This window comes from Hipposideros armiger, unplaced genomic scaffold (assembly GCF_001890085.2).
Source record: "Hipposideros armiger isolate ML-2016 unplaced genomic scaffold, ASM189008v1 scaffold_133, whole genome shotgun sequence".
Lineage (NCBI taxonomy): Eukaryota > Metazoa > Chordata > Mammalia > Chiroptera > Hipposideridae > Hipposideros > Hipposideros armiger.
Genome location: NW_017731483.1, coordinates 2,533,198 through 2,546,185, shown reverse-complemented (window position 1 = coordinate 2,546,185; position 12,988 = coordinate 2,533,198). Strand labels below are relative to the sequence as shown.

General features: G+C 46.1%; 1 protein-coding gene across 1 annotated transcript in view; it reads left to right on the top strand.

Moving 5' to 3' along the window:
• Positions 1 to 12,988, top strand: part of LOC109386391 (stimulated by retinoic acid gene 6 protein-like) — a 43,339-nt gene that overhangs the window by 12,541 nt on the left and 17,810 nt on the right. The window contains exons 2-4 of the mRNA XM_019649476.1: positions 120 to 250; positions 12,443 to 12,563; positions 12,731 to 12,791. Coding sequence (XP_019505021.1) covers positions 120 to 250; positions 12,443 to 12,563; positions 12,731 to 12,791 — 313 coding nt within the window. The remainder of the gene's footprint in view (positions 1 to 119; positions 251 to 12,442; positions 12,564 to 12,730; positions 12,792 to 12,988) is intronic.

The window sequence follows — 12,988 nt, the reverse complement described above, 5'->3', positions numbered from 1 at the left end:
AGTGAATAGTTCACTCCCCAGTAATTCCCCCTCAGGGTGGGATCAAGTCTTCGGAGATGAAATGTGGGAATATCTCAGAGCCACCTTCTGGCCTCATGAGCTGTTTCTCTTGTCCACAGACCTCTGGACTTCGTGGGCACTTTTAGTAACCGATGGTCCTATGGAATCGCCTTTGGGGCCACAGCCAATAAGATCATGTTCTTGTTCTCGGAAGGCTACCAGCCCCTGCAGATCCCGCAGTGGGCCCAAGGTACCAGGGCTGCTTCATACCTGCTGGGAATTTTGCCATGGAAATTCTTGCTCTCAGAGACAGCATGGCAGGGGTTCTCTGGGATCAGGGGACTAAGCTTTATGAACTGTCACCATTCTTCCCAGCTTGTTACTTGCCCAACGTCAGTGCCTAGCCCAGAAAGTCTCAAAGCTTGTTTGTGGGGACTTTCTTCCAGTTAGATTCAGCGATCCTTTAGACATAGTAGAACAAAGCTTCAGAAAGTAGGCTCACCACCACCCACCCTAAAAATCTCTCTTGAGTCAGAGCCATGGCTACCTTCTTGATATCAGTAGACCCTCAATAGGGTACTTCCTCTAAGAGCAGGTCTTATTTCTTTGGCCATTGGTGTGGGGCATCTCAGTTCTCCATGCCTCATGCTCTCCCTGAAACAGCAACTCTACTCTACAGGTTCAGCCATCCCTAATACGGCAGCTTCCAAAGCTCTCTGTCCAGCCAGTTTTCTCTCATGGGCTCCAAGCCTATAGGAGCCGGTGCCTATTAATATCTAATTAGTTTTTAGGGAAATGCAAATTCAAACCAAAATGATATATCACCCATACCTCTTGGAAGTATACAATTTAAGTTTTGACAAATTTTTATATCTATGAAGTCATCACCACAATCAAAATAACGAACCACAGAAATTAACTTGTTCCTCTTTGCAATCTTTCCTTTCCACCCCATCCTGTCACTGTCCCCATCCCCAGGCAATTATATAAATGGAATCATAAATACATACATATGGAATCATTTCATATGTATGTATGGAATCATACATACAAACATACTTACAAAATGTACTTGTTTTTTGTCTTTTGTTTGGGAGGGTCTAGTTTCTTTCACACAGCATAGTTATTTTGAGGTTCATACATGTTTAGCATGTATCAAAAATAAATTCCTTTTTAATTACTGAACAGTAGTCTACTACATGGAGATATCACAGTTTGTTTATCCCTTCACCTGTTGATAAACATTTTATTTATTTCCAGTTTTTGACTATTACAAATAAAACTTTTATGAACATTACATGTCTTTGTATGTAACTAGGTTTCCATTTTTCTTGGGTAAATATTTAAGAGTGGAATGGCTAGATTATATAAATCGTATAGTAAATCATACTTCTTAAGAAACTGTCCAACTCTTTTCCAGAGTGATTGCTCCATGTTAGATTACCACAATCAGTGTATGAGAGTTCCAGTTTCTCTGTATCCTTGACAACGAATGGTCAGTCTTTTTCATTTTAGCCATTCTAAGAGGCATGTAGTGGTATCTTATGGTTTTAATTTTGTTTTCATAATGACTAATGATGTTGAACACATTTTCATGTGCTTCTTTGGTGAAGTGTCTGTTCAAATAATTTACCTATATTTAAAAAATTGGGTTTTTTTATTGAGTTTTGAGAGTTTTTTATATAATCTGTATATAAATCCTTTATCAGATGCATGAATTGCAAATATTTTCTCCTTGTCTGTGGCTTATATTTTCATTCTAATAACAGTTTCTTTTGCAGAACTGATATTTAAAATTTTGATGAAATCCAATTTATTCAATTCTTCTTTTGTGAGTCATGAAAGTAAGATTCATAAGAAATCATGATTATAAGAAATCATGCTTATAAGAAAGCGTATAAGAAGTGTCATATAAGAAATCTTTGCTTAAACTAAGGTCACAGCTTTTCTCCTATGTTTTTTTAGAAGTTTTATAGCCTTAGGATGTTTTGCATTTAGGTCTGTGATACATTTTGAGTTAATTCTTTTTTGCATGTAGTATGAGATATGGATTGAAGTTCCTTTTTTTGCCTGTGGCTATCCATTTGTGCCAGCACTAGTTGTTACAAAAACCTGTTCTTTACCCACAAAATTGCCTTTGTACCTTTGTGAAAAATCAATTGGCCACATGTGTATGGTTCTATGTCTGGACTCTATTCTGTTCCATTGATCTGCAATGTGCAAAGGTTCCAGTTTCTCCACGTCCTAGCCAACACTTGTTACTTTCTTTTTTTTAAGTTATATCCATCATAGTCGGTGTGAAGTAGTATCTGACTGTTGTCTTGATTTGCATTTCCCTAAAGACTAATGATGTTGGCATCTGGCTGGGCCAGAACAATATATACCCTCATTACATCCGCATACTTTCTGTTGCCTTTTTCCCTCCCCCTTTTTTTCTGGACCTGCCATTTTCCAGCTCCTAATGATCTATTCTTATTTTGGGTTCTTAATGCCAGCAGCCCACCTCCATGTGAGGCACTGTCCTGAGAGGGGACTTAGATATTAATTAGAGAGAGTTCATGGGGCCCAGACAGCTCCAGCATCTTCAGGCCTTCCTAAGATCTGCTTATTTGAACCTATGAATCATGGCCTTTAACACCGTGCCCAGTTTCAGCTGTTATTTCAGCGTCGATTTTGTATGAGTATCTGCAGGCAATTTTGGGTTCCTTTGTTCTCGGGCCTTTAGTCATCCCACTGCCTTCCCTCTGCTTCCTTTTACTCAGATGTTAATATCAAATGGGCCTTGTCACCTAGATGTGTTGTAGATTTTGTCTGTGGGTTTTGATTTTCCCATCTTAGTTGTTCTGTCTGCTTCCATGGCAGCGGCAATTCAGGTAAATTTAAAAAATTATGCTGTTGCAGCTTCTCTCCTCACGGCAATTATTCCTTTTATATTGTCTTTTCCTGCCGGTCATCTACCTCTCACATTCACACGAATAACTAACTAGCCCCAATCAGCCACCTCCTGTCCTCTGAGCAAGGAATGTCCTTCCTTCCCTTCTTGTCTCCATCCTCAAACACCTGCTTATATTTCATGGCCTTGCTAAAGTCACCAGATCCAGGAAGCCTTCCTTGATACACAGACCCCAGGTGGGGTCAGTGGCTTTCCCCGCTTGTCCCCACAGCAGGTTGGATGTGTCTCTGTTACCATACATATCACAACATTCCCATCCGTATGTCCTCTACTGGATAACACGGGGCTCAGAGCAAGAACCTTGTTCATTCCTCCTGTGTCCCTAGTGCCTGGCTCAGAACCCAGCTCAAAGCACTTAGTAAAGGTCACCTTGCGTGATTAGATTTTATTGCATCCTGTTAGCCTAGCTCAGAGCCAGTTAGTGGCAGAATTAATGTTATCATTGCCTTATATATACAGCACGTGGTAGTTCGCAAGAGGCTTTTGTACATCACCACTCTTTGTGCTGCTATGGTACACTTGCAGTGCTTTACTCTCAGTGATAATTTTTTGTTCATTTGTTTGTTCATCTGCGTGGTCTGTTTCCACTCACTGTATTGTGAGCTGATCAAGGGTAGGGACCAAGTTCTCTTTATCTCAATAGACAGCCCAGTGCCTGGATGAGGTACCAGGAAGGGTCTGTTGCATGAATGGATGAGATTCATTCCTTCATTCCTCCTTGTGCTAAGCTGGGGTTTGTCCACTCATCTTGGATCCTGCGTTCCATGACTGCANACCGAGAAGCGATGGAGAGAAACCAGAAAAACATGGTTGATGGAAGCCTAGGGAAGAGTGTTTCTAAGAGGAGAAGGTGGTCAACGCTGCAGATTGCTGCTGAGAGGTCAGGCCAGAGCTGAGCTTCAAGTTTACATTGGATGGAGCAAGAAGATGGTAATTAGTGACTTTGGCCAGAGGTGTTTCCACGGAGTGATGGGGGTAGAAGCCAGGTTAGGGGCCTGAAGATCAAGTGAGAAGGAAGGAAATGGAGGCAGGAAGTGTAGTCAAGTCTCAAGAAGTTTCTTGAAAAGGGGGAGAGAAAAAGGGCATCAAGTATGTAAAAAAATGACTGAATCCACAGGAAAAAAAGCAAAGAAGGATTTGCAATGTGACATTTATTATACCGTTTTTACAGATGAGGAAACTGAGGTTCAGAGAAGTTAAGCCTCCCTCCCAGCCAGTATGTGGGAGGACTAGATTTGAACTCACTTCTGTTCAGGGCAACACAAAGGAGAGCTCCGTAGAAAACATTCAGGAAGCTCCAGGTGGGTGCAGCCAGCTCCCTGCCTCTGGAGGTACAGACATTCTGAGTGCTCCGCTCACCCACGTGTTCCCTTTTAGCGCAAGCACCAAGGCCATGCTGAGGAAGAGTATTCCCACTGACGCTCATCTTCTCTTCTTGTAGCTTTTCATCATTTTGGTCTTATCCTTTCTCCAAAGATGGGAGCACCGTAGGCAGAGAGAGGATACTTCTTACCTCCTGACGAACCACTTCGAAATCATCATGTAAGTTGATCATTACAGCTTGGGATACCCAGTGATTGGGGCCAACACCAACTGTCAGGCCAGGATAACTCCCAGTTACCTGCCTCCACACCTCTATCCCACCATTGACAACTCTGCCCTTCCCTGCTCCAACCCAACCCAAGCTCTGAGAGTTCAGAATTGGCTTCCAAGCCATTGCATCCTGGGCACCCATGGCTGCCCAGAGGTGCTTAAGACATCTCAGGGGACTCAGATCACTATGGGAAAGCCTTCCCACACTCAGGAGGATGGCTGCTTTAGGAAGCAGGAGGAAGGGGTTCCCTGTCACTGGCGGCAGCAAGCCCTCTTGTGGGATGGCACCATGAGTCATGCACTAGGAGAGCCTGCTGGACCAGGATGCTTTCAGGGCCTTTCTAGCTCTGCCATTCTGTTTCTGCACCCCAATCACATTTTTTCTTGTGTTCTAATTGTTCATATCTCTGCCTCATCACCCCCTAATAATTAATAACAATAAAGCAGTTAACATTTATTGCACACTGATTATGACCTAGGCACTGAACCATTTGCTTTGGCTACATCACTTTGACAAGCCCTCTTGCCAGCCTATCATGGTGAAGATTGTTAGTGCCATGTAATGGATGAACAAACTCAGGCTCAGAGAGGTTAAGTGACTTGCCCAAGGCCACACAGTCAACAAGTGATAAGAGCGTTAACCCAGGTCTGGTTGATAGTTGCTCTAATTCCTCCAGTGTTACAACCTAAGCAGGCTCAAGCATGTGGAAATGCTGAGGCCTCAGCCTTGGACTCTGGAGAAAGGAGAGGAGGCCAGGATGTCAGGACCGAGGCTAGGGGTGACCTGAGCTGAAGGATGAGAGAAATCCAACCGCAATGTCCAAGGACCCCATATGCAGCTCAGAGTCAGCAGACTCATTCTGGATACTACCCCTTAGAGCAGTCAGCCCCTCCCAAGTTGCCAGGTCTAAGTCACATGGGTTGGGGCACAGAGAAAGACTGGGGCTGGTGGTTGAAGGCGACCAGACTCTGCCCTAGGCATTTGGCATGCCGGGCCTGGTGCAGGACTTTATGTGAAGTAAGAGTTCTATATGGATCATGTTAAACTGCTTTGAATGAAATTGAGAATGGCACAATTCACTTGCTCCCTGGCCACTTTCCCATCAAAATCTCTGATTTTCTGAGTAATTTTGGCCCATCATCTTTACTTATTAATAACCCCTCACATGTGCATGGCACTCCACAGTTTATAAAGCAGTTCTTCATTTGCCATCCACAACACCTCCCTGATCTGAGCGGAGCAGGGGTTTCCATCTCTGTTTGAAAGATAGGGAAACTGAGTCCCACATAGCTTTTAAGTACTACAGGTGAGATCGATTAGAATTCAATTCAGTTCAATAAAGTGCAGGTCCACGAATGTGCAGTGAGCACCTAATCTTTTCAAGGTCCTATGCTAGGTCCCCACCCCAGAGGAGTTTATGATTTACTAAACAAGTGGTAACACAAAGGGAAGTGTGGTGGAACACGGACATGAACTTAGTACTGAGGGGACAATGACGAGGCAGCAACTACGCGTGCCAGACTGGCAGTGGGGGATCAGGGAGACTTCGCAGTAGAGGTGCTTTCTGAGCTGATCCTTGAAGAGAACATGAGAGAGCCAGATGGGTCAGGAAGGTGAGATCCAGGCCCTACCTCCCAGGTCCCTGCCTGTAATGCATTGCTGTCAGTGCTACCCTGAGTTTTCATTTAGGCCTGCTTCAAACAGCACTTCGCTGGGAAAGCCTTTTCTCTTTTTTGTAAATGCAATTGCATACTTTGATGTAGACAAATCTCTTTTGGTTAGAAGAAACAAAGATCCAGTAACGCTTGTTTACATAAAAGGAAAAGATAGGATTTTTTATAAAGTTACAGAGATCTCACAGATACTGGCAAGGCCAGCCTCATGGGCACTGGTGCTCTTGAGAGGGGCATCTCTGGGAGACGGAGTCTTTCTCTCTGTTTCTGCTTCTCTGTGTCACTGGGGCTCCCTCAGTACCATTTTACCATTTTCCTCTCTGCTACCTGACTTAGGATCTATGCTTCCCTAAAACCTCAGATTGCCTCTAGCACTGAATCCAATCCCAACTTGGCATGACTTTCCAGAATAGAATATTAACAGCTAACTGGCTCATAGCCTCAGGGTCATAAATCTGAAATACAAGACCAGGTATCTGATTGGCCCATCCAAAGTCAGGTGGTCACCCATAGTCCAATTGGCTGTGGCCAGAAAGACATGATCATATGGAACCAGCACAGCTGGTGATGCCCAGACCTTCCCAGGGATATTGGAAACAAGAACTCTCAAAGATTGTGGCTAGGTGCAGGGCAGGCTTCCCATGGTCTCTTGAGTCCTACTGCCCGTATGTCTCAGAGATGAAAGTCATTCCATTTGGCTTGTTGTCAAGACAACTGGTGTCCTTGCTTGTGCCCTCCTAGGCTTGGAGAGCCTCAAGGGAAAGAATTTTGTCTTCTTCGTGGATCCCCTGACTCCATGCCTAGCCCCAGAGTTGGCACAGAGTGCCTAAGAAAATGGCAGCTGAAGTGAATAGTTCACTCCCCAATAATTCCCCCTCAGGGTGGGATCAAGTCTTCAGAGATGAAATGTGGGNCTGCGGCTGCTGGCTGCTCATGCTGGCTGCTGGCTACACGGTAGCCCATGGCAACCCACTGCCACAGGGGCTGCAGCCTACACCTTCGCCAGTGACTCACAGCAGCCCAGCTCCAGGTTGAGCTGTTGTTCACCATCTTAGCTGTGGAGGGTAGTGTCACTGGCTCTCATATGTGGGATCCGAACCGGGGCCCTCTGGCATCCCAAGCTAGTTCTTAACCATCGCGCCACTCAGCCGGCCCGAGACCTACAGTCTTTTGCCCAGTGTTTTTCACGCCTGCATCTAGGGCAAATCTGAGGTGAGCGTCCAGACTCTACTTGGGGATTTTTACCAGGACACTCCCTGGCGAAATGGCCTGCCTGCCCACAAGAATAGCATACTCCCTCCTTATGATGTCTCTCCCTCTTTTGTTGCAGCTTTGGATTGAAAACCTTTTGTAGTGCTGTGGCAAGAGCATTGCCCTGAATATAAGACGGCCCTACATCTGCACAAAGGCGGATAAAATCTGAAACATTATCCTTTTTTCTATAAGGTTGTATTAGAGATTTACAGGTAGAATTGGCATTTTCAAATGCTAACTGTATGGCAAGAAGCTGTGTGGCTCCTGGGTCATTAATGAGCCGCCCTATGGCTTGCAGGAGCCGAGAGACGAAGTCCTGATATGGCTCATCTGGACCCTGTCTTACATTAGACAGATCCTCTGTCTTTGCCCTTGTGGTAGGAAGTGCTCTCCAGGCCGTAGTAGCACAGAAATTAATCTGTTGATAGGCCATCGAAGGATATCCTATTTGATTATGAATGCCTGCATAATTCCCTTTATCATTATGTGGTCTGTTGGTGGCCCCATCTGGCACTATGGGTGGAGAGCACTTCCTATGTGGTCACACAATCTGTAGCCATGTTGACTGATGCTTTTTTTCTTTGATCTAGTCCCAACCACTCTGCACTGTTCAGGATCTTCTTTTGAGTAGTTTCTGTGTTCTTGATAGATCCCCTTCTTGCTTTCAAATATAGTCATGTTTTCTTTTTTTTAAAGCAACTAACATCTTTTATAACATTTTGAGGATTTGGTACAGGATGGGGAGACTAATGTATGTGCTCAGTTGACCTGCCTAAGAGCATAAGCCTGACTTTTACAGTTTTATCACATTTCTGACAGCTTAAGCCCCACCCCTCCCCACCCCCATCCCCACCACTTCTAGGATGTTTCAGACCTATGGTTACACATAACCAGGAAACATTGGAATTTTAAAGAATTATAGGGGACTGTGCCATGCTCATGGGCTCCCAGAGGCGTGCTCTTCCCTGAGATGTCTGAGGGAAAAGTAGGAGCTGGCCAGGGAAGGAAGCCCAAGGATGGCTAGATGGATGCTACTGGAGTAGGGGACAGAGTGAGCAAAGATCTGGAGGTGTGGAAGTGTGCTGAGACGGTGTCGTTGAAGTCAAAGCAGCGAAAACAAAGTGTTGTGGGAGCCCCAGAAAGGAGGAGGTCCCTTTCAAAGAGAAGTCACAAAACCGCTGTCACATGCTTCAGACATGAGGCCCCAGCAGCCGACTGTCCTGCAGACTTTGAAGCCTGGAGAGGACAAAGCTCACAGTCTGTCTCCTAGATAACCACTGACCTGCCCTAGCAGCCCAGCAGTGGGTCAGGACAGGGCTGAAGCCCCTTGGCTTTGGTTATAGAAAACTGTGTCCAAAGGCTGATTACCCTGTGAAGTTACTAAAATTGGGGTCTCAGGGCTTCACACTTGCACAGGACCCTTCCAAGGCTCCGGGAAGGTGGGAGGCACCTTAGTTAAGTATTAACTATGAGGAACTCCAAATCTAGTGGTGATATGTTTTCCTTAAAATATGAGAAAAGTAAGATATTTTTGTAGTTTCATTTCAAAAGTATTTCCAAATTATATAAGCTTTGGGCCCCACAGAACTCGAATCTGTCCCTGATGTGTCTTCAAGAAAGGAAGGAGTTAGATCCAGTTAGCAGGGCAGTTGGATAGATGATTAGACTGGAGAAAGAAATCTGAAAGAAGATTAATCTGCTTAGGGAAGACACACCATAGGTGAGCAGTATTGGCTCTGAGAAAGCTAAATTAAAAAAGATCAGATGATCTAAGTGGGCAACAAGCCAAACTCTTGACAGTGATGACCAAGGCTGATGGGTCAATGATTACAACAGTGACTAATGATGCCAGTGTGGTTTTTGGCTGTTTTTCAGTACCAGGCAGCTGAATGGCACCTGTGTGGGCTCGGTGGACATGGAGCTCTTCCTCCATTACTCCCTCATCCCATCAGTAAGTAAAGGCAGGGAAAGGCTGAGGAGGGTAGGGAAGGGGAGCTGGGCTGCTTCCATACACAGTCTCCTACAGGGACCTGAATAGGTCAACAGAGACACATCAGCTAGATTTCCTTGACTTGCTCTCCTACATTATGCACCAAAAACACAGGCAGAAGAAGGCTTTTAAGGGCCATATAGTGAGAGACAGTGTGCCTTTTAGAGGAGTCAAAAAAGACTTTGCTGAGGAAGCAATGACGGAGCTGAGTTCTGCTGGAAGATGCAGTAAAGAGCATTTCAGGCCGAAAGGAATAGCACATGCAAAGTCTCTGTGGAGGGAGGGAGAATGGAGAGTGTGAGGAACTGGGAAGGCTGGTGTGGCTGGAGTGGAGAATTGAGGAGGAGCTGTCTGCGGAGGCAGGCAGGGCCAGGCCAGGTGGAGCCCTGGGAGGCTCTGTGTGAAGGAGTTTGGTCTGCATTCTAAGTACAATGGGAAGTAACTGGAGTGTTTCCAGCATGAGGGTGGCATGATTAGATTTACGTCTTGAAATGATGGCTCTGGTTTCAGTGTAGGGGATCAGGTCGGAGACAGGCAAGAGAGGAGACAGGAAGACCAGTTAGGAGATAGTTGCAGGGGTCCAGGTGAAAGGCAATTCTAGCTCATCTTAGTGGATGGTGGTCAACTCAAGACATTTGGGAGGTAAAAACAATAGGACTTGATAATGGGTTAACTAGAGAGGTTAGGGAGCAGGAGACGCTGAAGATGACTCATTCTCTAACTTGCACAGCTGGAAGGATGGTGGTGTCTGCCGTTCACTTGTTAAGGAAAATTAGAAGAGCCCCAGGTCTGGGGTGGATGAAGGAATAGAGNCTTTTGTGGTTTAATTAATCTCTGAGTAATTAAAGTCCCTAAATAAGAGAATGGAGAGTTTTCCTGAACTTTTTCTGGGGCAATGACTAGCCCTACCTTATTAAGATTATCTTTGAGGCTCCCATATATTTGATATAACATCTCCTTGTTAGCATGTGAGATAAGGATGTTATCCATATAATGAATGATATAAGCCTCTGGGTGTAATTGCCATATGGGCATGATGGCTTGACTAACAAACATCTGACAAATTGTGGGACTATTGGCCATGACTTGGGGAAGAACCTTTCATTGGAAACATTGCATGGGCTCCCTAAAGTTTAGCGACGGAATGCTAAATGCAAAATATTTTTTATCATCAGGATGGAGAGGGATGGTGAAAAGGCAATCCTTTAACTCTATAATAATTAAGTGATGATTTACTGGAATAGCTGTGGGGGAAGGGAGCCCAGGCTGCAGCTCCCCATGACCTCCATAACAGCATTAAAGCTCGCAGGTCTTGCAACAGCCTCCATTTTTTGGATTTCTTTTTAATAACAAATATAGGCGTATTCCATGGGCTGGTGGGTGGCTCTATGTGTCCAGCAGCAAGCTGTTCCTGGACTAATTTCGTGGCTGCCTGAAGTTTCTCCTGAGTTAAGGGCCATTGGTCAACCCATATTGGCATTTCTGTAAGCCATTTGATCTTAAGTAACTTGGAGTGGGCTGCAGGCGATACCAAGGCCCCTAGGGAAAATTTTGATACCCTAGTCCTGACCTGTCAGTCTTCGGAATAGTTTGTACGGGCTCCAGTCTGCCCTGTCCTGAGGCACCTAATCCCTGGCCTGGAATATATCCCTGATTGAACATCATATTGGTGGCTGAGGAACTAGGACTATAAATCATGACTGACATTTGACTCAAAATGTCCCATCCCCAGAGGTTAACAGGGAGGCCCTCAAGGATGACTGGAGTAAAGGTTCCAGAATGTCCCTCAGCGTCTTTCCAAGTTAATATCCTGGAACTTTGGAAAGGTCCTCTTTGTATCCCTATATCCTGGAGACTAGTTAAAGCCTCCTGTACAGGCCAAGATGATGGCCAGTGTTGTCTGGAAATTACAGATACATCAGCACCTGTATCAATGAGACCCTGAAATGCTTTTACTTCTATAGTTAAGTTTAAAATGGGACGTTCTTGCCCTACTCTCTGGACCCAAAATGCATCTGAGGACCCAAAGCCTCGGGACCCTCGTGCCTGCTGAGAGGCAGTTCTACCTGTTGTTACAGTGGGAATATGCACTATTTGAGCTATTCTGTCTGTGGAGAGGACCTGAATGATGTCTCTGGAAGCTCCAGCCATAATTTTTATTTTTCCAGTATAATCAGAATCTATGACTCCAGGAAAGACTTGAAGTCCTTTCATGGTCCAGCTACTCCGGCCAAGAAGAAGCCCCCACTGTATTAGGTGGCAAAGGGCCATAAACTCCAGTGGGGATGGCCTGTGGACCCATTTGTGGGGTTAATATGAATCTGGAGGTGGGGCTGAGGTCCAGTCCTGCGCTCCCTGGGGTGGCTCGGTATAGTTGTTGTACGATGCGCCGTGTTGGCTGCCCCCAGGATTGCAGAATGGGTTGTTCCTGGACATTGGAGCTGTGAGTGATTGCTGGCTGTCTAGTGACCCTGGAGGCTCAAGGGCTAAAGCCCCCATTATTTGGCGGGGCCGGGGCTGGCCCCATGCCCTGTTTCCTGAAAGCAGTTGCCCATTGATGTCAAATTGAGACCTACAGTCTTTTTTTTTTTAAAAAGATTTTTATTGGGGAATTGGGGGGATGGGAACAGTGCTGGGGAATTGGGGGAAGGGAAACAGACAAGTTGCTGTCGTTTTGTTCTTCAGTCTGGTTGTGGAGGACGTTGCTTCACTGGCCCAAGTTGGCACCATCATTGCGCTCTTCCCAGGCAAGGCACATCANAGCCCAGTGCCTGGATGAGGTACCAGGAAGGGTCTGTTGCATGAATGGATGAGATTCATTCCTTCATTCCTCCTTGTGCTAAGCTGGGGTTTGTCCACTCATCTTGGGTCCTGCGTTCCATGACAGCAAGTCAGCATGAAGCCGCATAGCTTCCCTGGGACTCCCCTGAGCCGGTGAGAAGAAGGACTCAAAGCATCTCTGGCCCTGTCTCTCCTAGCCTTCGTGCTTCTGATCGGAGGCGTCGAAGTTGGCCTGTCCCACTTCCCCTTCTTTGCCTGCCTCTCATCGGAGTTCCGGCTGGTCAGCTCCATCCTGGGCTTCAGCTACTCTCTGACCTGGTAAGATGGACTTTGCCTACCTGCCCTCCTGCGATTCCTTTGGCCATGGCTGAACTCGGAACGAAAGGCCAGAGGTGACTGGAGAACTCTCCTTGGGAGGGCACCTTGGCCCAGAACTGAAGCCCAGGGTGGGTGGAGTGACTGACTGGTCCATGCTTCTATTGCAGCCTCTCCTTGGGACTGCACACGAGTCTTCAGAAGCTCAGGCCAGCATTCTGTCTGTTTCATGTGAGGCCGCTCATGATGAGAGTGTTCCCAGTAGTCAGGGATGTAGAATTCATTTCTGTAAGCTGCCGAGCGCCCCTCTGGTAGAAGCAGGAGCCCATGTGGGTGCTGCCTCTCTGTGCCGTCTGGCTTCCTGGGGCCCAGGAGAAGGTGCCTGTGCCTCAGCTGGGCCGTCAGGACTATCCCAGTATCTCTCTGTT